The 23,072-nt window shown below is 40.5% G+C and overlaps 1 protein-coding gene across 4 annotated transcripts in view; it reads right to left on the reverse strand.

The window, feature by feature from the left end:
• The window catches only part of MTUS2 (microtubule associated scaffold protein 2), a 690,072-nt gene that overhangs the window by 170,888 nt on the left and 496,112 nt on the right, over window positions 1-23,072 (reverse strand). For all 4 annotated transcript variants that reach the window (XM_030818580.1, XM_030818583.1, XM_030818581.1 and 1 more), the window contains one exon: window positions 9,183-9,281. In XM_030818580.1, the coding sequence (XP_030674440.1) occupies window positions 9,183-9,281 (99 nt within the window). The remainder of the gene's footprint in view (window positions 1-9,182; window positions 9,282-23,072) is intronic.

The raw sequence follows: 23,072 nt of genomic DNA on the forward strand, positions 1-23,072 counted from the left end.
AAAACAGGGGATGCAATCCTAGTCTCTGATAAAACAAACTTTAAACCAACAAAGATCAAAAAAGGCAAAGAAGGGCATTATATAATGGTAACGGGATCAATGCAACAAGAAGATCTAACCATTCTAAATACATATGCACCCAATACAGGAGCACTCAGCTTCATAAAGTAAGTTCTTAGAGACCTACAAAAAGACTTAGACTCCCACACAATAATAGTGGGAGACTTTGACACCCCATTGTCAATATTAGGCAGATCAATGAGACAGAAAATTAACACGGATATTCAGGACTTGAACTCAGCTCTGGACCAAACGGACCTAATAGTCACCTACAGAACTCTCCACCCCAAATCAACAGAATGTACATTCTTCTCAGCACCACATCACACTTATTCTATAATTGACCACATAATTGGAAGTAAAACACTCCTCAGAAAATGCAAAAGAATGTAAATCCTAACAAACTGTCTCTCAGACCACAGTGCAATCAAATTAGAACTCAGGATTATGAAACTCACTCAAGGCCGGGTGCAGTGGCTCAAGCCTGTAATCCCAGCACTTTGGGAGGCTGAGGCATGCGGATCACCTGAAGTAGGGTGTTCGAGACCAGCCTGACCAACATGGAGAAACCCCATCTCTACTAAAAATACAAAATTAACTGGGCATGGTGGTGCATGCCTATAATCCCCACTACTTGGGAGGCTGAGGCAGGAGAATCACTTGAACCCAGGAGGTGGAAGTTACAGTGAGCTGAGACCATGCCATTGCAATCCCGCCTGGGCAACAACAGCGATACTCTATCTCAAAAAAAAGAAAAGAAAAGAAAAGAAAACTCACTCAAAACCACACAACTGCAGAAAAATTGAACAACCTGCTCCTGAATGACTACTGGGTAAGGAATGAAATTAAGGCAAAAATAAATAAGTTCTTTGAAACCAATGAGAACAAAGACACAATGTACCAGAATCTCTGGGACACAGCTAAAGCAGTGTTTAGAGTGAAATTTATAGCACTAAATGCCCATAGGAGAAAGCGGGAAAGATCTAAAATCGACACCCTATCATCACAATTAAAAGAACTAGAGAAGGCCGGGTGCGGTGGCTCACACCTGTAATCCCAGCACTTTGGGAGGCCGAGACAGGCAGATCACAAGGTCGGGAGATTGAGACCATCCTGGCTAACATGGTGAAACCCCATCTCTACTAAAAATACAAAAAATTAGCCGGGTGTAGTGTCAGGCGCCTGTAGTCCCAGCTACTTGGGAGGCCAAGGCAGGAGAATGGCGTGAACCCAGGAGGCAGAGCTTGCAGTTAGCCGAGATTGCACCACTGCACTCCAGCCTGGGTGACTGAGTGAGACTCCATCTCCAAAAAAAAAAGAATTAGAGAAGCAAGAGCAAACAAATTCAAAAGCTAGCAGAAGACAAAAAATAACTAAGATCAGAGCAGAACTGAAGGAGACAGAGATAAGAAAAACCCTTCAAAAAAAATCAATGAATCCAGGAGCTTGTTTTTTGAATAGATTAACAAATTAGATAGACCACTAGCCAGACTAATAAAGAAGAAAAGAAAGAAGAATCAAATAGATGCAATAAAAAATGCTAAAGGGGATATCACCACTGATCCCACAGAAATACAAACTACCATCCAAGAATACTATAAACACCTCTACGCAAATAAACTTGAAAATCTAGAAGAAATGGATAAATACCTGGGCACATACACCCTTCCAATACTAAACCAGGAAGAAGTCGAATCCCTGAATAGGCCAATAACAAGTTCTGAAATTGAGGTAGTAATTAATAGCCTACCAATGATAAAAGGCCCAGGACTGGATGGATTCATAGCCGAACTCTACCTGAGGTACAAAGAGGAGTTGGTACCATTCCTTCTGAAACTATTCCAAACAACAGAAAAAGAAGGACTCCTCCCTAACTCATTTTATGAGGCCAGCAGCATCCTGATACCAAAACCTGGCAGAGACACAACAAAAAAAGAAAATTTCAGGCCGATATCCCTGATGAACATTAACGAGAAAATCCTCAATAAAATACTGGCAAACTGAACCCTGCAGAACATCAAAAAGCTTATCCACCATAATCAACTCGGCTTTATCCCTGGGATGCGAGGCTGGTTCAACATATGCAAATCAATAAACCTAATCCATCACATAAACAGAACCAATGACAAAAACCACATGATTATCTCAATAAATGCAGAAAAGGCCTGTGATAAGACTCAACAGCGCTTCATGCTAAAAACTCTCAATAAACTAGGTATTTATGGAACATATCTCAAAATACTATGAGCTATTTATGATAAACCCACAACCAATACCACACTGAATGGGCAAAAGCTGGAAGCATTCCCTTTGAAAACCCGCACAAGACAAGGATCCCCTCTCTCACCACTCCTATTCAACATAGTATTGGAAGGTTACTGTAGCCTTGTAGTATAGTTTCAAGTCAGGTAGCATGATGTCTCCAGCTTTGTTCTTTTTGCTTAGGATTGTCTTGGCTATATGGCTCTTTTTTGGTTCCATATGAAATTTGGAAGTATTGCTCTAACCAGGGCAATCAGGCAAGAGAAAGAAATAAAGGATATTCAAACAGGAAGAGAGGGAATCAAATTGTCTCTGCAGATTACATGATTGTATATTTAGAAAATCCCATTGTCTCAGTCCCAAATATCCTTAAGCTGATAAGCAACTTCACCGAAGTCTCAGGATACACAATCAATGTGCAAAAATCACAAGCATTCCTATACACCAATACTAGACAGACAAATAATGAGTGAACTCCCATTCACAATTGCTACAAACAGAAAAAAATACCTAGGAAGACAACTTGCAAGGGATGTGAAGGACCTCTTCAAGGAGAACTGCAAACCACTGCTCAATGAAATAAGAGAGGACACAAACAAATGGAAAAACATTCCATGCTCATGGATAGGAAGAATCAATATTGTGAAAATAGCCATATTGCCCAAAGTGATTCACAGATTCAGTGCTATCCCCCATCAAGCTACCATTGACTTTCTTCACAGAATTAGAAAAAAACTACTTTTTAAAGTTCATATGGAACCAAAAACGAGCCCTCATTGCTAAGTCAATCCTAACCCAAAAGAACAAAGCTGGAGGCATCACACCACTGACTTCAAACTATACTACAAGGCTACAGTAACCAAAACAGCATGGTACTGGTATCAAAACAGACATATAGACCAGTGGAACTGAACAGAGGCCTAAGAAATAATGCCACACATCTACAACCATCTGATCTTTGACAACCCTGACAAAAACAAGCAATGTGGAAAGGATTTCCTATTTAATAAATGGTGCTGGGAAAACTGGCTCACCACATGCAGAAAACTAAAACTGGACCCCTTCCTTACATCTTACAAAAATATTAACTCAAGATGAATTAAAGACTTAAACATAAGACCTAAACTCATAAAAACCCTAAAAGAAAACCCAGGCAATACTATTCAGGACCTAGACATGGGCAAACTTCATGACTAAAACACCAAAAGCTATGGCAACAAAAGCCAAAATTGACAAATGGGATCTAATTAAACTAAAGAGCTTCTACACAGCAAAAGAAACTAGCATCAGAGTGAACAGGCAACCAACAGAATGGGAGAAAATTTTTGCAATCTATCCATCTCACAAAAGGCTAATATCGAGAATCTACAAGGAACTTAAACAAATTTACAAGAAGAAAGCAAACAACTCCATCAAAAAGTGGGCGAAGGAAATTAACAGACACTTCTCAAAAGAAGACATTTATGTGGCCGACAAACACATGAAAAAAAGCTGGTCATTAGCGAAATGCAAATCAAAATCACAATGAGATATCATCTCACAACAGTTAGAATGGCGATCATTAAAAATTCAGAAAACAACAGATGCTGGAGAGGATGTGGAGAAATAGGAATGCTTTTATACTGTTGGTGGGAGTGTAAACTAGTTCAATCATTGTGGAAGACAATGTGGCGATTCCTCAAGGATCTAGAACCAGAAATACCATTTGACCCAGCAATTCCATTACTGGATATACACCCAAAGAATTACGAATAATTCTATTATAAAGACACATGTGGCTAGGCGCGGTGGCTCACACCTGTAATCCCAGCACTGTGGGAGGCTGAGATGGGTGGATCACCTGAGGTCAGGAGTTTGAGATCAGCCTGGCCAACATGGTGAAACCCCATCTCTACTAAAAATAAAAAAATTATCCAGGTGTGGTGGCACAGACCTGGAGTCCTAGCTACTCAGGAGGCTGAGGCAGGAGAATCACTTGAACCCAGGAGGCAGAGGTTGCAGTGAGCCGAGATCACGCCACTGCACTCCAGTCTGGTGACAGAGTGAGACTTCATCTCAAAAAAAAAAAAAAGACACATGCACATGTATGTTTATTGCAGTGCTACTCACAATACCAAAGACTTGGAATCAACTCAAATGCCCATCAATGATAGACTGGATAAAGAAAATGTGGGACATATACACCGTGGAATACTATGCAGCCATAAAAAAGGATGAGTTCATGTTCTTTGCAGGCCATGGATGGAGCTGGAAACCATCATTCTCAGCATACTTACACAGGAACAGAAACCCAAATACCGCATGTTCTCACTGGTAAGTGGGAGTTGAATAATGAGAATGCATGGACACAGGGAGCACAGGGAGGGGAACATCACAAACCGGGGCCTGTCAGGGGGTGGGGGGCTAGGGGAGGGATAGCATTAGGAGAAATACCTCATGTAGGTGACGGGTTCATGGGTGCAACAAACCACCATGGCACGTGTACACCTATGTAACAAACCTGCACATTCTCTACATGTATCCCAGAACTTAAAGTATAATTTTAAAAAAAGTATATTAAAATATTATAATAGAAATCTATAATTATCTACCACTTACAAATATAATACACTGTATGCAACATAAAATAATAGTTTTTAAATGTGAGGACTATGACCTTCTTTTTCTCTTGCCCAAATTCCTATCTAAGGGACCTGGGGGAGTCATGCCCTACAAACCATAAAATCTCATCAGACAGGTTTTATGAACCCTGTATAATGTAGCTTGCTTTCCACCTGACTCTGGTATACAGTATAACATGACAGCAGATGCTGAAAGAAAAAAGATTTTATCCCACAATATATTTCTTTAACATGTTTTGAAATGGCTGCCACAGGATCATCAGACTAAAATGACCCTGCAAAACTGTATTTTGTGGGAATAATTTGCATCAGGTTAATGTTCCATTAATGTAGTCAGACCTCTCCCTTTCTAGGCTTTCTCAGATATGGAGAGATTAACTGAGAGCCTGAGAGCTTTGAAATCTGCAAAGAGACATTTTCCATCTATTCTCTCTGAGGGCTGCCACATATGAGGCTTCATTTACATACTAAGAACCTTGGTCTCCACAACCCCCTTAGCTTAACTCAAACATTCCTTTCTACTGATTTCAAGTTTTAGACATTAGCTTAACTCTCCCAACCAACTGTCAACTAAAGAATCCCTAAAACTCACCTATGATCTCCCCAGCCCTCTGCTTTGAGAGGTCTGGCCTTTTTAAGGCCAAACTAATGTATACCTTCCTCATGTTGATTTACAATTTTCTTGCAATTCCTGTCTCCCTGAGATGTATAAAATCAAGCTGTAATCTGGCTGCTTCAGGCACACTTTATCAGGACTTCTTCAGATTGTGTGGCCTGGGCCACGGTCACTCATACTGGCTCGAAATGTACCTCTTTAAACATATTTTGACAGAATTTGGATTTTTCTATTATCAAATGTATTTTCATATGTGGAAAATGAATACTATTTTGTCAATTAATAAAATTTATAGTAATTTATAACATAAGAAAGAATTATATCCAGAATATAAAACTCTCAAAATTCAATAAGAAAACAACCCAATTTAAAAAATGGAAAAATATTTGGATAGATATTTTATCAAAGAACATATACAGCTGTCAAACACATAGAAAGATACTCAACATTATAACATCATTAGTTATTAGGAAAAGGCAAATTAAAACCACAATGAGGTATCATGACACACCTATTAGAATGTCTATAAAAAAAGACTGATTATATCAAGGGTTGGCAAGAATGTGGAGAAACTGGAACTATACTACTGTTGAAAATGTAAAATGGTACAACCACTTTGGAAAACAGTTTGGCATTTTTAAGAAGTTAAACATGTAGCTACCATATTACCCAGCCACTTCATTCTTAGATATTTACCCAAGAGAAATGGAAGCAGATGTTCATACCAAGATTTGCACACATCTTGTACATTTGTACAAAGATTTGGCTTTACTTATCATAGCCAAATTCTGGGGGGAAAGCCCCAATTTCCATCAACAATAAATAGTGATATCTGTATAATAGAATTCTATGCAACAGTAAAATGGAATTGGTTATTATCAGATGGATGAATCTAAATTATGTTGAAAGAAGCCAGTAAAAGTAGCATACATATTAAATGATTCCATTTACATAAAACTTTAAAAAATACAAACTAATCTCTAGTGACAGAACAGATCAGTGGTTGTCTGGGGTTTGGGGTGGGGGTGTAGAACGGTAGGCAGGTGGTATGACAAAAGGGTCCCAGGAAACTCTGAAGGTTGGTGGGCATGTGTGTTACCTTGCATGGGATGATGGCTTCACAGTTGTGTACACATGGCAAAACTAACCAAGTTCTATACTTTAAGCATAGGATAGTTTAGTATTTGTTCATTATTCCATAATAGATACGTTTTACAACTATAATGCCACAAACTTTCTTCAGTTTAGTTTTTTTTTGGTATAAATATTAATTTTCCATCCTTTTACTTATACATTTTTAATATTTTTATATTTTAGGAGTATACTTTGGAAACGATCTAAAGCTAGATTTTACAGCATAAAAATACACTTGACACATACCTTTTGACTGTTTAATAAATGAACAGTCTAGTAACTTATTTTTTAAATTTTTATTTTATTTTATTTTATTTCTTTTTTTGAGAAGGAATCTCAGTCTGTTGCCAAGGCTGGAGTGTAGTGGCGTGATCTTGGCTCACTGCAACCTCTGCCTTCCAGGTTGAAGTGATACTCCTGCCTCAGCTTCCTGAGTAGCTGGGACTACAGGCACGCACCACCACACCTGGCTAATTTTTGTATTTTTAGTAGAGACGGCGTTTCACCATGTTGGTCAGGCTGGTGTCGAACTCCTGACCTCAGGTAATCCACCCGCCTCAGCCTCCCAAAGTGCTGGGATTACAGGCACGAGCCACCGCGCCTGGCTCTGGTAATCTAAATCTTTGAGTTACTTTAGAGAGTATAGTTCATATAAGTCATGATGACATATTTGAGTTCATTTCTAATATTTTATTCTTTCAATTTCTCCCATCTCCCTCTTGGCCTTCCTTCTTTCCCTCTTTTTCCTTCCTTTATGTTGATTGAATTTTTTTAACTCCTCATTCCAATATTTTCCCATCTATGGTTCAGAACAATATATATGTATTTTATTGATCATCTTAGAAATTTTAACAAATATTTTAACATTGTTAAGTCTAAAATTACATATTATTTTTACTCTTTCTCTAGAATATAAGGACCTTATTTATGATGGCTTGTTTCCTTGTGTGTGTGATTTCACATTTTGGTCGACTAAGTAGCCATAAGCACTTCAGCATTTTAAATTGGATTTTCAGAGCACAGTGGCAGCATAGACTCCAGCTCTTAAACTGCAGTGGGGCTGGCCTGTGGTCAAAGGTTCCTGGGGAGGGCTTGCTCCCCATCCTCGGCTTCCCTCAGAGCTGGAGCTGCAATCGGCCAGTCTCCCGCAGGGTGAGTTTTCTCTTCCTTCCTTGTGCATCTGGCCAAGGTGTTACCCTTTAGAAATTCCAGATTTATGCTGGGTCCTCAGATCTGATCTCTCACCCAATTACCAGGCTTTGTCTCCTGTCCTTCACATTTATGGCTTTGACCTATTTTCCATAAATTTTAAATTAATCAGCAATTTTAATAAGTTTTCTATTCTCCATGCTGTTGGGTCAAAAGTGTAGCAACTAAGAATGCAAGTTTGGAATACAGATTGCTTAGGTTAAAACGAAAGCTCTACTACTTATTACCTGTGACTTTGGGCAAATTAATGAAATGTCTGTGCCTCACTTTCCTCACATGTAAAGAGAGGGGCGATAATACAACCTGTCTCACAGAGTTATTGTGGATATTAAATCAATTAAGATACTGAAAGAGCACAGGACAGTACCTGGCATGCAGTTAGAGCTCAAACATTCACTGCTATTATGGCCACCGTTTTTGGGCTTAAAGAAAATGTTTTGAGGTTGTGTTACATACTGTTGAACAATGGCATGAATATCTTACAGTAGGATTCCTCTCCCTCCCCCTCCTCCTTCTTCTTCTTTTTTTTTTTTTTTGAGACACAGTCTCACTCTGTCACCCAGGCTGGAGTGCAGTGGCATGATCTTGGCTCACTGCAACCTCCACCTCTCGAGTTCCAGTAATTCTCCTGCCTCAGCCTCCCAAGTAGCTGGGACTACAGGCAAAAGCCACCGTACCCGGCTAATTTTTGTATTTTTAGTAGAGACAGGGTTTCGCTACATTGGCTAGGCTGGTCTGGAACTCCTGACCTCAAGTGATCCACCTGCCTTGGCCTCCCAAAGTGCTGGGATTACAGGCGTGAGCCACCACGCCTGGCCAGGAATATGCATAATAAACAATTTTTGACTTTCAAGCAAACTCATGTAGTTTATTCATATCTGAATGCAAATAAATGGTTTCCTCACTGACACACTAACAAATCATTTGATACCCATTATCTCTGTTCTTCTTCCTTTTAGACAATATTATTTCTTAAGGTTAGATCTTTAAAGTGTTTTCAATTGTAAATTATTTCTACATGCTATTGGAATAGCAGACACCCCTACACAGAGAAGATTCTCCCACTTAAACGTAGCATAACATCTTGTTTTTTAAGATAAAATGATGTGAACAGCTGGCTCATTTCATGTAGAGTCAGAAAACATCAGCATATGTATGTCAAGCTCTGGAACAATTATGTAAATCACATGGGTTGGCATTGTTCCATTAATGACATCTGAATGGGATAAATTCCAAGTTCAAGTCATCTCCCCAAGTAACACATCATATTTCTTACATACCTGGTGAATGAAGCTTGGTGGTTGAAGCTGCTACTCTCTTAGGAGATGAAACAGCAGGTTTATTTGTATCTTGATCTTTCTGAGCATCTTTCTTTGTTCCTATGTATAGTTGGAAAAGAAATAGAAAGAAAGTAAGCAACTTAAAATTGAAATGGCAACATACATTGTGGAAAAGGTGGCTTCACAAAAGTCAAACAGATCAACAAAGGAAATATTTTGTTTGAGCAAATATTTGTTTGAGCAAATATTTGATTTGCTGCTATGGTCACCACCCCCTGTGCTTGAGGAATGACACACTTTTTTATAGGAAAGGGAATTTAGTTTTGAGTGGTCAGGGGAGAAGTAAGGACACTGCTGTCTCTGATTTGATGAAAAACGCCCCCTTCTCTGAAGGTCACTGCCACCCCAATGACCCTGACCAAACTATCTGGGAATTAAAATTTTACTGTCCTCAGCCACCAACTTAGTCTGCCTGCCTTTCTCTGCCGAAACAAATTTTCAGAAGACGGGGAAGGACGTTGTAGCTGCACATAGCTGCTAATGACTTTGGCATCACCCGGAGCCAAGCCACGGGGGACATGGTCCGACTCTAATTAATTTCCATGCAGCAGGTCCACAGAGGTGACCTAGAGAGCCTTTTAGCTCTCTTGGCTGCAGCTGAGCCTTCGTGGAACTTGCTGCCAGAGCTCGCCCAGCAAAAGCATGTGGATGCTCCTGACATTGTGTCCAGCGATACCCAGGGCACAGTGCAGCTTCTCCTTTGTGTGCTGGGCACAGCGCTCACCTTCACATCACCTTTGTCAGAAAGTCAAAGAGCAGTGGATGGGAGATTAGCAAAATCACACAGACCTAGATTAACCCAAACCTGCCTTGGCTTCAGCACACTGTTAGGTCATTTCAAAAACAAAGCTTGCTGTTGTTCCTTAGATGCAGACCATGAATGTCACCCCCATGCTCACCCCCAAACCCTGAGACCTCACTCTTCTTTCCAGAGGTAACTGCTACCAGCAATTTTGTGTTTATTCTCCCAGATTTTTTCCTAGGTATTTATAAATATACACACATATACAAATACAGCTATTAGTTAAATATATGAAATAAACATTGCAGTTTCTTTTTACCAACGCACATTTTTGGAGATCTTTTTCTTATCAGTGTATTTACAGATTTTTAAAAAAGAGCCACATCAGGCCAGGCGCCGTGGCTCATGCCTGTAATCCTAGCACTTTGGGAGGCCGAGGTGGGCAGATCACAAGGTCAGGAGATCGAGACCATCCTGGCTAACACGGTGAAACCCTGTCTCTACTAAAAAATACAAAAAATTAGCCAGGCGTGGTGGCAGGCGCCTGTAGTCCCAGCTACATGGGAGGCTGAGGCAGGAGAATGGCGTGAACCCAGGAGACAGAGCTTGCAGTGAGCCGAGATCATGCCACTGCACTCCAGCCTGGGCGACAGAGCGATACTCTGTCTCAAAAAAAAAAAAAAAAAAAAAAAAAAAGCCACATCATACAAATGGACAAAGACATACTGTAATTCAGTTCACCATCGTCTTATGGATGAGCATTTAGACTGTTACAAGTTTAGCCACTGAAACAGCTTCACGTGCTATAATAAACACTCTTCTACTTGTTTCTTTGTACACACAGACCAGGATCTTCAGAGAACAAATGCACAGAATTGCTTTTGCTGGATTGAGTCTGCTCTTCTGCAGTATTGCTATGTACAGTCCAATTGTCAACAAAAGGATCCACTAATTCATATTCCCAACAAACAGTGTCTGAGAACAGCTCTTCCAACATGCCCCATGCCCTACAGACACTGAAGTCTCAATCATTTAATGGATTCATTTAATTAAGCAATGATTTAATTAATTGATATCTGCCACCATATCAGATAGTGTAGCCCTAGATGACCTCACAGACATACTGCTGTCACTGTCCCTGCCCACATCTGCCAGCCACAATGCCAGCCTTGTTGGGCCCCAAACATGCCATGCGTCTTCCTGTGGCTTGAGTTCCTCTGCACAGAATATTCTTCCTCTAGCCCTTAAGCATGGCTCATCCATCCATTCAGGAGGTCTCAGCACAGCAAGGTCTCCTCACCATGCCTGGTGCTCCAGCTACTGTGGCCCTCTCACCACCTGCCAGTTTCCTCTTTACCCGCTTCATTCTTCCTCACAGCATTTGTCACTGCCCAACAATCTATTCTATCCTCACCTGTTTGCTTAGTGTCTGCCGTCCCCACTAGAACACAAACTTTGACCCAGATAGGGTGGCCCCTCAGCATGTGCCCCTCCAACCCCTGCTCTCCTCCGGGCTTCTTTCCAGGAGGTCTGCCCAGGCATTTCAGGGCTCACAGAGGGCTGGAACTTCCAGGTCTGGAAAGCCCAGCCACTGCACTCTGCTGAAGTCATGGGTACCTCTCAGAGTACCCACTATATGGCTAAGCTCCCCATTCTGTTCCTTCACTTGGCTTTGATTTTAGGTATCAACAAATATGGAAAGACACTGAGACTCCTGAAAGCTGAGAAGGGAAATGTTAAAGTCCCCAAATCTGAACTAAACCTAATGTTTTGTGCTTAAAGGAAAACGAAATACAATTATTTATTTAGCCTTTCAGTGTTTTCCATTCAGCTTTCATGGAGTACAATTTGAATTTTATCAAAAATGCAAATATTGATAGTTTTGACCCTGCAATTCCACTTCTATAAATCTCTCTTTGAAACACTTCTACAAGTATGCAAAAACATAAATTATAACATATATAACATAAGTTAAATGAACTGTGGCATATTCAAACCAGGGAGTACTATGCAGCCATTAAAAAGGATGTCACAGCTCTATATTGTACTGGCATGGAAAACTGCCCATGATAAATTAAAAAGCTAGTTGAACAGCATGCATGGAATTATCCCATTTTTATAACACAAATGCCGTATATTCATATATATATGCTTACAAATAAGTAAAAATATCTGAAAGATAGGCACCAAACTTTTAATAGTGGTTACTTCTCATCAGTAGGATTTAGGAGCTTTTACTTTTTATTTTAATATGCTTCTGCATTAGTTCCATATTTTGTAATCATCACACATTACTTGTATAATAATAAGCAAAAAGAAAAGGAGAGAAACCAAACCACTAATGAAAATAATCTGTCTGATCCATAAAAGGATAAGGAGAGATAAGTCTAGTCCAAGCAATCCTATAGGAATAACTCAAATAGAAAGTTTTACCCTCCCTTTGCTGGCAAAACTTACCATAGGAACACAAGACTACCTGGAGAACTCTTGCATGGTCTGGGAATTCTTGACAGCACAGATAATTTACAGAGATGAATCAAGACCTTCTGTTCTTCTTGCCATTTTTAAAAATCTAGACTCAGCCTAAATGTCTTCTAAATACACAGTAAGCTTTCATTTCACTCAGTGAGATCTCTGAGTGTCTAGAAATGCTAGTGTGGTCTTTAGTCTCATGTTTTCCTACTTCCCCCTGGCCGTTGTCTCAGCCTTCTTGGCTACTCTGTCTTCTTTCCTTAGACCTGGACCAAGGTATCCCCAGTGCAGCCTCAGCCTTCTCCTGTCCAGTCTTCTGAGTGAGCTTATCCACTCAACAGGCTCACATCACCAACTTACGTGCACTGATGACCACATCTGTGATTTCCAATCCAGGTGGGCCCAGATACCTCTCCTGGGATTCAGACCTGTTTTCAGCTGCCAAATAGACATTACTGCTTATCTATTTGATGACAAAAAACACTGTTCCCCAAATGGAGCTGGTTAGCTTCTTCTCAAACCTATTCTCTGTCCTATATTTTCTTTCCTAGTCAATTGTCCTCCCAGTCACTGAAACCAGAAACCAGTCAGTCTTCTTCCTCATCCCACCATCTCTAGCAGTCACGAGGTCTTTCTGACCTTCAGTAGCTCCTAAGTCTGGCCCCGGATTCATTCTCACTTTGTACTTCAGCTCAGTCCTCATCATTTCTTGTTGGGACAGCTACAAAATTCTCTTCAGTAATTTCTCTGTCTTGTGCCTTAACCTCTGCATCTTTACCTAACTCACCCTCCTTAGCACTGCCAGAAAGACCATTAACAAGATCCCATGATTTTACTGTTAAAACCTTTCCAAAGCTTACCCTGGGCTTCAGTAGGAAGTCCCAACTCCATGGTGTGGGGTAAGCATCCTCCAGGATCTCCTGTGCTCTGCCAGGTGCCCCTGCTGTTTCCATGTGACCCTGGGTGTCTCAGCCTCTCCCTTGTCTGCCTGGCCTACTCCAGGTCATCTTCAATTTCAGCTCATTCTGTTTTAGTTTCCCATTACCACTGTAACAAATTATCACTTAGCAGTTTAAGACAACACAAGTTTATTCTCTTCCAGTTCTGGAGGTCAAAAGTCTGAAATCAGTCTCACTGAGCTGAAGCCAAGGTGTCAGCCAGGCTGGTGCCTTCTAGACTCTCCAGGGGAGAGTCCATTTCCTTGCCTTGTTTGCCTCTCGTGGCTTCCTTCACTCCTTGGCTGGTGGCCCCTTCTTCCATCCTGAAAGCAATCACTCCAATCCCTGCTTCCTGCATCACGTCTTTCTCTCTAATTCCTCCTGCCTCTCTCTTACAAGGATGCTTATGATGACATTGTCTCTATCTGGGTAATCCAGGATAATCTCCCCATCTCAACATCCTGAACTTCATGCAAAGTCCCTTTTGCCCTATAAGGTCACATTGATAGGTTCTGGTGATTCATATACATGGATATATTCGGGGGCCAGTATTCAGCGTACTGCAGCTTCCCTGTCTAACTGAATGGCTCAGTGAGGAAACTCTTTTTACTCCCCCAAAACTCACTAACTGCTTGGTCTCTATTAGTCCCTGGAGTCCCTGACACTTAATTATGAAGTTTTTCCTTATTTTTTTTACCCTTCTTGAATAGCAGTATTTCCCTAGACCCTATTCAGCTTTCCCTGATCTCTTTCCCCCAGTGCAGACTCTGTGCTGCTAAGGCTAGCGGGCATCACGTACTAGGCCTGCCAGCTCCTTTGAACAGCACCCCTGCTGACCTTTGGGGAATCAACCCTTCCCTCCTTTTGTTTCATGTGGTCAGAGTAGGGGGCTGATGCACCAGGGCCTGGAGGGGGCGTACGACACAGGCCTGCTGGATCAGAGCTCTGCACCGCTCTGGTGTTACACAGTATCCTGGCTTGAGAATGAAACAAGATGTGAGTTGGGACGATGACAGCCCTACCTTGGGAATTTTGCTGGATTTACTAGACAAAAATTCTCTACTTGATAGATGCCCAGGCTGGCAGGATATGGGCCTGGAGCAGCTGCTGATCATCTTTGTTCCCATGTGGGGAGAGCGTTTCTGAGGATGAGCCAAGAGAGGGGAACGAGGGGCCGGGAGATGAAAATGTATTCCTGCCACTGCGGTTGAAGTCCCCCCTGGGGGACAGTCATGCCTCACGTCACCATGACCTCCGGAACCTCTCAGTTCTGTGAGCCCCAAATCCCTCTGCCCTTTTGCTTTCTTGTTGCCTAGGGCAGTTTGAATTAGGTTTCTCTAACACGAAACCAAACAAGAGCTGAATAATACAATGCCGGCCAGAGAAAATAGCTCCTTAATCAATAAATGCACAGGCTCTTCTCTCATGGGGCCATATGTTGGTCAAGACTGCTCCTCGTGTGCCTTATCTATACGGAGATTCAGAGCTACACGAAAGAATGTTTGTACACAAACCCCAGAGCACTGGGGCTTTTGCCGGGAAGGAAGAAGGCAGCAGGAGGGAAAGAAATGCCAGCCTCAGCCTGGTCTCAGAAGAGAAGTCCTTAAGTTTAATTTGAAACACTGGCACTGATTATATTCACCCAATGCCAATCACTACAAACCCAGATGGTCTTAGACTGTTTCGCCGTAGTGTAGCAAGAAGCACCTCAAAAGCCTACAGGGGTGGGTGCTGCCTGGCAATCCATAGAGAGCGCCTCAGAAAAGAGAAGAAGAGCGTAAAAGCTCAGTTTCTCCCGCGGACAAGGGCCTTCCACAATAGTATCAGTGGCTTCGACAACAGCTGGCAGAAGCACCATTGTGTATTTTATTCCTGAACCGGACATCATAAAAGTGACTTACAACTTGTTTATTACAAATGCTTAAAACAAAGACCAACTGCACAGGAGCCATGAGAACATGACTTGGCCCTAAAGCTGCCCAATCAAGAGTGATGGCTCAATGTGTCAATTGTAGATTTTAAAAAATGAGGAAACTTTTTACTCACCAGAAAGTCACTAACTGCTTGGTCTCCATTAGTCCCCTGAGTCCCTGAACATAAACAAAAATAATGGCTCACTCTGAGGACAAGGCTGTCATCTCAAAAACAAAAAAAAAAAAAGAAAAAGAAAAAGAAGTAACAAATGATAATAGCTAATTTAGGATCCTCAATGAGCGCATCTAAATGGGAAAAAAGAAGATTTAAGAGAATGCTATATACTTTTAATAAAAAGAAATCAGCACATCAAAAAAAAAACCCAAAACATTTTTATAGGCTCTTAATCTTACATACAATAGGCTGCAAATTCCTGCAAGTAAATCTCAATATAAGTAAGAAAAGATAAGAAACAGAAAGGATAAAGAAATATATACAGCAACAGACTTTATCCCCTAAGTATCTAAAGTTTTCCTTCCACATGCCTGTGAAAGCACATGCCACGGGGCTGACCCTGCCCTGGCCCCACAGATCAGCTCCCACACAGGGAACACGAGGATTGCAGATACAGATGGAGCAAAGCAAGAAGAGGGAAAGGCAAAGGTGGCCACAATGCAAGTGATGATTATCACTCCAGTGTAACTGGAAGGAGGTGAATAGAAAACATGAATGATGTAATCAGAAAATATAGATTCTGATGCCATTTGTAAGACGAATTGAATGGGAACATTTCAAGGTAGGATTTGTAGGGATTGGATAGAATGAAGAAAAGATACATTATCTCGATAAGAATATACCAAATAAAAGAGAAACCTGGATGAGTTATAAACTAAAGAGAGAGAGAGAGCGAGAGAGCGAGAGCACAAGCAAACTCAGGAGAGTTAGATGCAAGGACTAGAGGAAAGGAAATCAGTTTTCGGCTGCCAATAATGATTTTTTAAATATTAAGAGGAATATCTGATATTGAGGCAGTAGAGTTAATAGGAGAAACAGTCTGAATATTGGGCTATATTGGGAAGGTGGATTTTAACCTATTTAAGGTTTGTTCCATTTCAACACCCATGTACTGCATGCATGAAGGCAGAAATTGCAGCTGGGAATTTAAGGGAGAATAGGGAGGTTTCTGCACTCAAATAGAGACCTAGAAAAATTAGGCCTCCATTAGAAGCCTAATTATTACCTGGATAAGACTAAGGGATAATAAATTCCGAAGATTGTTATGAAAAGGTAAGGATAGAAGAGTGAACAAGTGGTTTTTGAAATATATATATGTGTAAAAGCTTTGTAAATTCACCCCCAAGCCCAGTAAATTCACTGATCGATTCATTATTCAGCACAAATAACCCATAAGGCACTGCCCTAGTGAAAGACAGAGGTATGAGCTGTAATGGAAGTTATACTTTTGGGGGAGATATTTATCACAAGCATTTATAAACACCAGGTGCTGGGTTGCACTTGCTTCTGTGTATGTTACCTCACCTGACACTTGTCCAAACTCTGTGGGTATTATTGGTATTACTGGTTCGCAAACGAAGCAACTGAAGGTATGGAGTTTGTAACATATCTGCATTTACAAGTACATGGCTGAACCTGCAACTTCTGGACCTACTTAGCCTGCATTTCACTACACTGCAGTGGCCTCAGTGAGTCCTGAGAAGTAACGAGTTCTGCTGCCTGCCTGCTCACCTGCCCACAGAAGCACAATGGATCCAAGTAGAGTCTGATTCCATTTGAAGGAAAGAAGCAAGGGGCAGGGGTGAGAAAGCTTAGAAGAGAGTGGGAGTGTTGGGGAGAGGGCAGGAAGGCAGTGACTAAGAGACCAGGAAATGGCTTAAGCCATTTGTTTTCAAATGCTGGGGGCCAGTGAATCCCAACATCCTTTCCATCCCTGGCCCCAACCTTTCTCCCTCTGATGCTTCCTCCATACTATGTGGAACTCCTTCTTCCTTTGGTAAAATACCTCCATCCCCTACCTTTGTCCTCAATCTCTCTCAGAGCAGTTTTCTCAAATGGTTGCCACTGGTGCTTTTCCTCCACATCCAACCATGTCCTGGTCAGTAGGTCTCCTTCAAACTCTCAAATACCCCACTAGAACATTAGGCCCCACACGTGTGTAAAGCACCTTTCCTTTGAGGTTCCAAGGTTCTTGCTGGATAATCAAACACTATTCCTACAGCATGGTTACTGCCCCTCACACCCCCCAGTTGTGGTCTTCCCCTTTACCCTCGGGTCCTGACACTGGCAATCCCCAATGCATGACTCATCCAGCATCCCAGCTTTCAGTCCTTTGACACCTGCAGTCCAAGAGGCAATCTGAATAAAGACCTTGGGTAAACAAAACTACATTTAGGTATAACCTTACATATCATAATTGTGAGAGGAAAGTTATATGCTGATGGAGAACTTGTGGGAGAATTAGCAATATATACATAGAAAACTGGGCAAACAAAAACCAAGGCAGCTATTAAACCTGGGGAAAACAAAAGTCAGTAGTTTTGTTTTCTCAGAGCCATTCTTCCTGGAGCCCTCAATTCTCCATTTCATTCTAGACTGGTCATTTCCAGGGCTGTGGCATGGCTGTCATTTGAGTCACATTATCATTCTGGGAAATTCCTTTGCTTTTTTCCTACTTCAGGTTCCTATGCCTTCCTCTTTCTTGGTCTGCTTCCTTACTTTGGTAGAACACATTTTTTTTTTTGTTTCTGGAGGAAGGTATACATGAGGTAAATTATCTGACAGCTTCCAAAGCTGAGGATTTCTCCATCCAATTGGTTGCTTGGCTCAGTATGGAATTTTAACACGGCACATGGCAGTCATTTCCCCCAGAAATGCTAAGGCATTTCTCTTTTAGCTTCCAGGGTTGCTATTGATAAGCCTACTGATGCTTTTCTAAATCTCAGCCTTTTGTGTGTGATCTATTTGATCTCTTGGGAAGCTCTTGGTCCCTTCTCCTTTTCCCCAGCATTGTAAAATTGCATGCTGTGGATCTTTTTGTATCCATTATGCTGGACACTTAGTGGGCCCTTTTAATCTGTAAACTCATTCTGCAGTTCTGGGAAATTTTCTTGACATGTTGCTTCATAATTTCCTCTCTTCTGATTTCTCTGTTATTTTTATGGAACTCCTAATATTTGTCTTCCATATATGTGTATACACATATATATGTAGATATGTGTCTTATTATACATCTTATTTCTCTATATAATCTCCAACCTATAGACGAATGTTTCTCTTTGGATATCTCCCATGCACATCACACTCCGTATGTCCAAAATTGAACTCAATGTCACCTAGCAAAACCTCTTTTCATTCTTAGCTTCCCTAACTCGGTAAATGTGCTTTTTTGCCCAAGCCAGAAATAATGACCTTGTCTTCATCTCCTCCCTCTCTCCTTTATGCTCAATAAAATGCCAAATCTTCTGAAATAGACATCTTGTGTCTCTCTTAAATCTAGTCTTTTTTTTTCATAGTCACTGCAACTTCGTAATTCACACCAGTGCCATGCCTCCTGTAGGGAGAGCTCTGCAGCAGCCTCCTACCTCTTCATCACTCCTGTTAGCTCTGCTCCCTCCACTCCAACACAACCTTCACACCTCAGCCTGCTGCTCTAATGCTCTGGGGCCACAGCTTTACTACATTATGGGTTGAATGCCTTCTCACCTGTCCATATTCCCCATTAGACAATACACTTCACGAGCATTGCCCACTCAGTAAATATATGTAAATAAATGAGTTGGTTATTATTACTAACTAATCACATTCTTCCCCCGTGCAAAATAAAATCAACCTTGAGATTAGGTGAATTCCTGACATTTTGAAACAGCTTTTTATTTTATCTTTCTTGTTTCTTCCTAGTTCCTCTCTCTCCCCACATAATAAACAGGCATGTTGTAAATGATTAATGAGAAATCCCTGCACATACTGCTTGAAACAAAATGAGCAAAGCTCTGAATATGATGGATTTGTAGGAAGAAAATAATCCAGTTCTCTTGGGGAATCAGGACTTTGCATGATCTATTAGGTACTGAGAGCATGTGAATAAGTAGCTAGTGGTAATAAATACTTCGCATTTTTAAAACTACACAGGTAGATGTTTGAATTTTATCCACTGTGGCAGTTTGCATTAAGCCAAAATAAAAGAAATGATCTGGATTATTTGTCTCTTTCTACCCAATAATTTACTTTCACATTAATTCAAAAGCACAATAAAATTGTGCCCTGTTTAAAGCTAACATTCTCCCCATATAAATTTAAAAATCCCTAACATGGTCTATTTAGTATTAAGTGTCCTCATGTTAGATCCTGTACTTTTACTTGAAAGCCTGCCTCATCTTTTTAAAAATTTTCGGAGCTATCATTTTCTTGAAAGAGCCCAAGCATTCCTTTATTCATTCATTTATCATATATTTATTGGCTGGCTGCACTGTACTTGATACGGTATTAGCTGTTGGAGATTTCAAAGTGGAAAGACAGAATCCTCAGCTCTAGGAATTCACCAATTAGTGGGACGTGTAAATAAGTAATGACAAGATAATGTAGCAAGCACCAGCCCAGAGGTTTGGGCAAAGATTTCTCTCTGGGAGTGTGGAGGAGGAGCCAGGTAAGCCTTCACTGAAGAAGGTTATGTTTGAGCTGAGACGTGAAGTATACGAGACTTTCAAGAGGGCAAGGGCACTGCAGAGCAGTGGGGTTGGAGGGATGTGGGGGCAGTGATCACATGCAAAGGTACCAGGGGTGAAGGGACAGCAGGTCAGGGAGAGCAGGGTGGGGAATGAGGCTGGAGGTTTGTTTTTGAGCCCAGCCTACATTGTATGTATCCCTCTATGATGTCCCACTTCGCTAGACCAAGGCAAATATTCTTACTAAGTTTCCCTCCAGTGAAACTCCAATTGGAAGGCTAAATAAGAAGGCTGAATTGGAAGGCTAAATAAGTTTCCCCTGAAACTCCAGTTGGAGGCTAAATAAGACTACCTTTGATTAGATAGTAATTGTACAATTTTTTGCTTTTTTATAAATGGAAAACTTTGTGATTGAAGTTGCCACTGAATGGAAACAATGACTAATAAACAAATAGAAAGTAAACAGTAAGTTAAACTGTCTTTGGTTTCTATTGCTTATGGTTTAAACTAAGTTATCTGGCTAAGATGTCTGATTGAGACTCAGCCATCCAAGATACATAAGTATTAAAATAAGTTACTTCCTTTCTTATAAAAGGACACATATTCATTAGAGAGAAGTACAAAAAATACACTTTTTCTTCATTTGCATCATATTCTCAACCAGCCAAAACCATTTAAATGCATTATTTCAAACCAAATTATACATATTCATTCACATATTTGTCTTAATCAACTACTATAATACAGTTTTAAACATTTTTATTACAAAATACAATACTTAAGACTTATCTGTGCAGTTTAACACATAATTATAAAGCAAACATCCATGCAATTGTTACCCAGGTGAGGAGTGGGAATAGAAGATCACTGGCAGCCAGAGGGATGCCAGGTCTCAACCCCGCCTTCCCCATTCAAGGAAACAACTGTCAAGATGTCTGTGGTGATCATGTCTTGCTTTTCCTCATAGTTTTACCACTTCACCTGTGGCTGTAACAACATCCTGAAGTCTGTTTACAAACTTGACATGGATGAAACCATACTGTCTGGATTCTGAGGTCTTGCAATTTCTACTACACATTGTACTTGTAATTTTCATCCACATGTAGCCCCAGTTCATCACTTGCATTGACAAATAATGATCCATTGTGTGCATACATCCCAATAGATTCATTTATTCTAACATCAATGAAAGTTTGAGTTCCTCCCACTTCTAGATTTTGGCCATTATGAACAGTGCTGCTTTGAACAGGCTTGTCCATGTCTCTAGATACACATGTGTATGAATTTCTCATATATCTATGAGCAGAAACCCTAAATTATGGCACACATGGAAGTTTACTAGATAACACTAAATTATTTCCCAAAGTGGCTGTGTCTATTTCTCCTTTCCCACCAGCACTGTATGAGAGTTGCCCATGTACATCTTCACCAATATTTAAAAGGTCAGATTTTTAAAATGTCACCCTTCTAATGGATATACACCTCACTGTGATTTGAATTGCATTCTTCTGATTACTGATTATGTTCAGCACTATTTAAATATGTTTATTGGCTATTTGATTTTTTTACTTTTGTGGAGTGTTGACCAAATCTTTTTGTTCCTTTTTTGTCTGCCTTTTTGTGCACTCACTTGTAAGGGTTGCAATATGTAACCTTTTTTAAAGATTTATCATCTTGCATAATATTCATCTACACTATTTTTTCCAAGTGTAAACTAAATACTAACTTAGTTGTTTAAATAATTCACAATAGAGACAGTAGCCACTAAAAAGCAGAAGTGGTAATTACGAATATCAATTATTTTCAAGTTGGAGGTGGAATTAGGTAAAAGACACAATGAAGAGGTTGTTCAGCATATGATTAAGGGCCCAGACATTCAGCTTTACTGTGTCCTTAGCTGTGTGACCTGAGGCAGGTTACTTGAACTCTCTGAGCATTTGTTTCTTCCTGTGTAAAATGGGTGACAACAGTAGCTACTCCATAAGGTTATTGTGAGAACAAAATGGGACTGTGGATTAAGAGTGCCGAGCATAAAATTAACACAACCGAACTCATGGAGATAAAGAACAGAATGAAGGTTACCAGAGGCTGGGAAGGGTACTGGGGTTGCAGGGAATTGGGGATGATTAATGGATACAAAAATACAGTTAGATAGAATAAATAGGATCTAGTATTTGATAGGACAACAGGGTGACTACTGTCAACAATAATTTTTTGTATATTTAAAAATAATGGAAAGAGGATAACTGAATTGTTTGTAACACAAAGAAAGGATAAATGCTTGAGGAGATGGAGACCTCATTTACCCTGATGTGACTATTGCACATTGTATGCCTGTATCAAAACAAGTCATGTACCCCATAAATATATACACCTACTATGTACACACAAAAATTAAAAATAAGTGCTTAGCATAATGCCAGGCCCTTATTAAGCATGCAAAATGGTAGTTCTTAGGAATATTATTATAAATATTTATTTAGAACCTACTATATGGTCTGAATGTTTGTGTCACTCAGAAATTCACATGTTGAAATCTAAATTTTTTTACACAACAAATGTTCATATTATTATTTTGTTCTTCAAGTTCAGGAGTACATATGCAGGATGTGCAGGTTTGTTACACAGGTAAACGTATGCCATGGTGGTTTGCTGCACAGACCATCCCATCACCTAGGTATTAAGCCCAGCAGCCATTAGCTATTCTTCCTGATGCTCTCCCTCCCCTCACCATCCACCCCACAGGCCCCAGTGCGTGTTGTTCCCATCATGTATCCATGTGTTCTCATCATTCAGCACCTACTTATAAGTGAGAGCATGTGGTGTTTGGTTTTCTGTTCTTGCATTAGTTTTCTGAGGATAATGGCTTCCATCTCCATCTGTGTCCCTGCAAAGGACATGATCTCTTTCCTTTTTATGGCTGCATAGTATTCCATAGTGTATATATAGGCACCACATTTTCTTTATCCAGTCTATCATTGATGGGCATTTGGGTTGATTCCATGTCTTTGCTATTGTGAATGGTGCTGCAATAAACATACACATGCATGTATCTTTATAATAGAATGATTTATATTCCTTTGGG

The sequence above is a fragment of the Nomascus leucogenys genome, chromosome 9, assembly GCF_006542625.1.
Source record: "Nomascus leucogenys isolate Asia chromosome 9, Asia_NLE_v1, whole genome shotgun sequence".
Taxonomy (NCBI): domain Eukaryota; kingdom Metazoa; phylum Chordata; class Mammalia; order Primates; family Hylobatidae; genus Nomascus; species Nomascus leucogenys.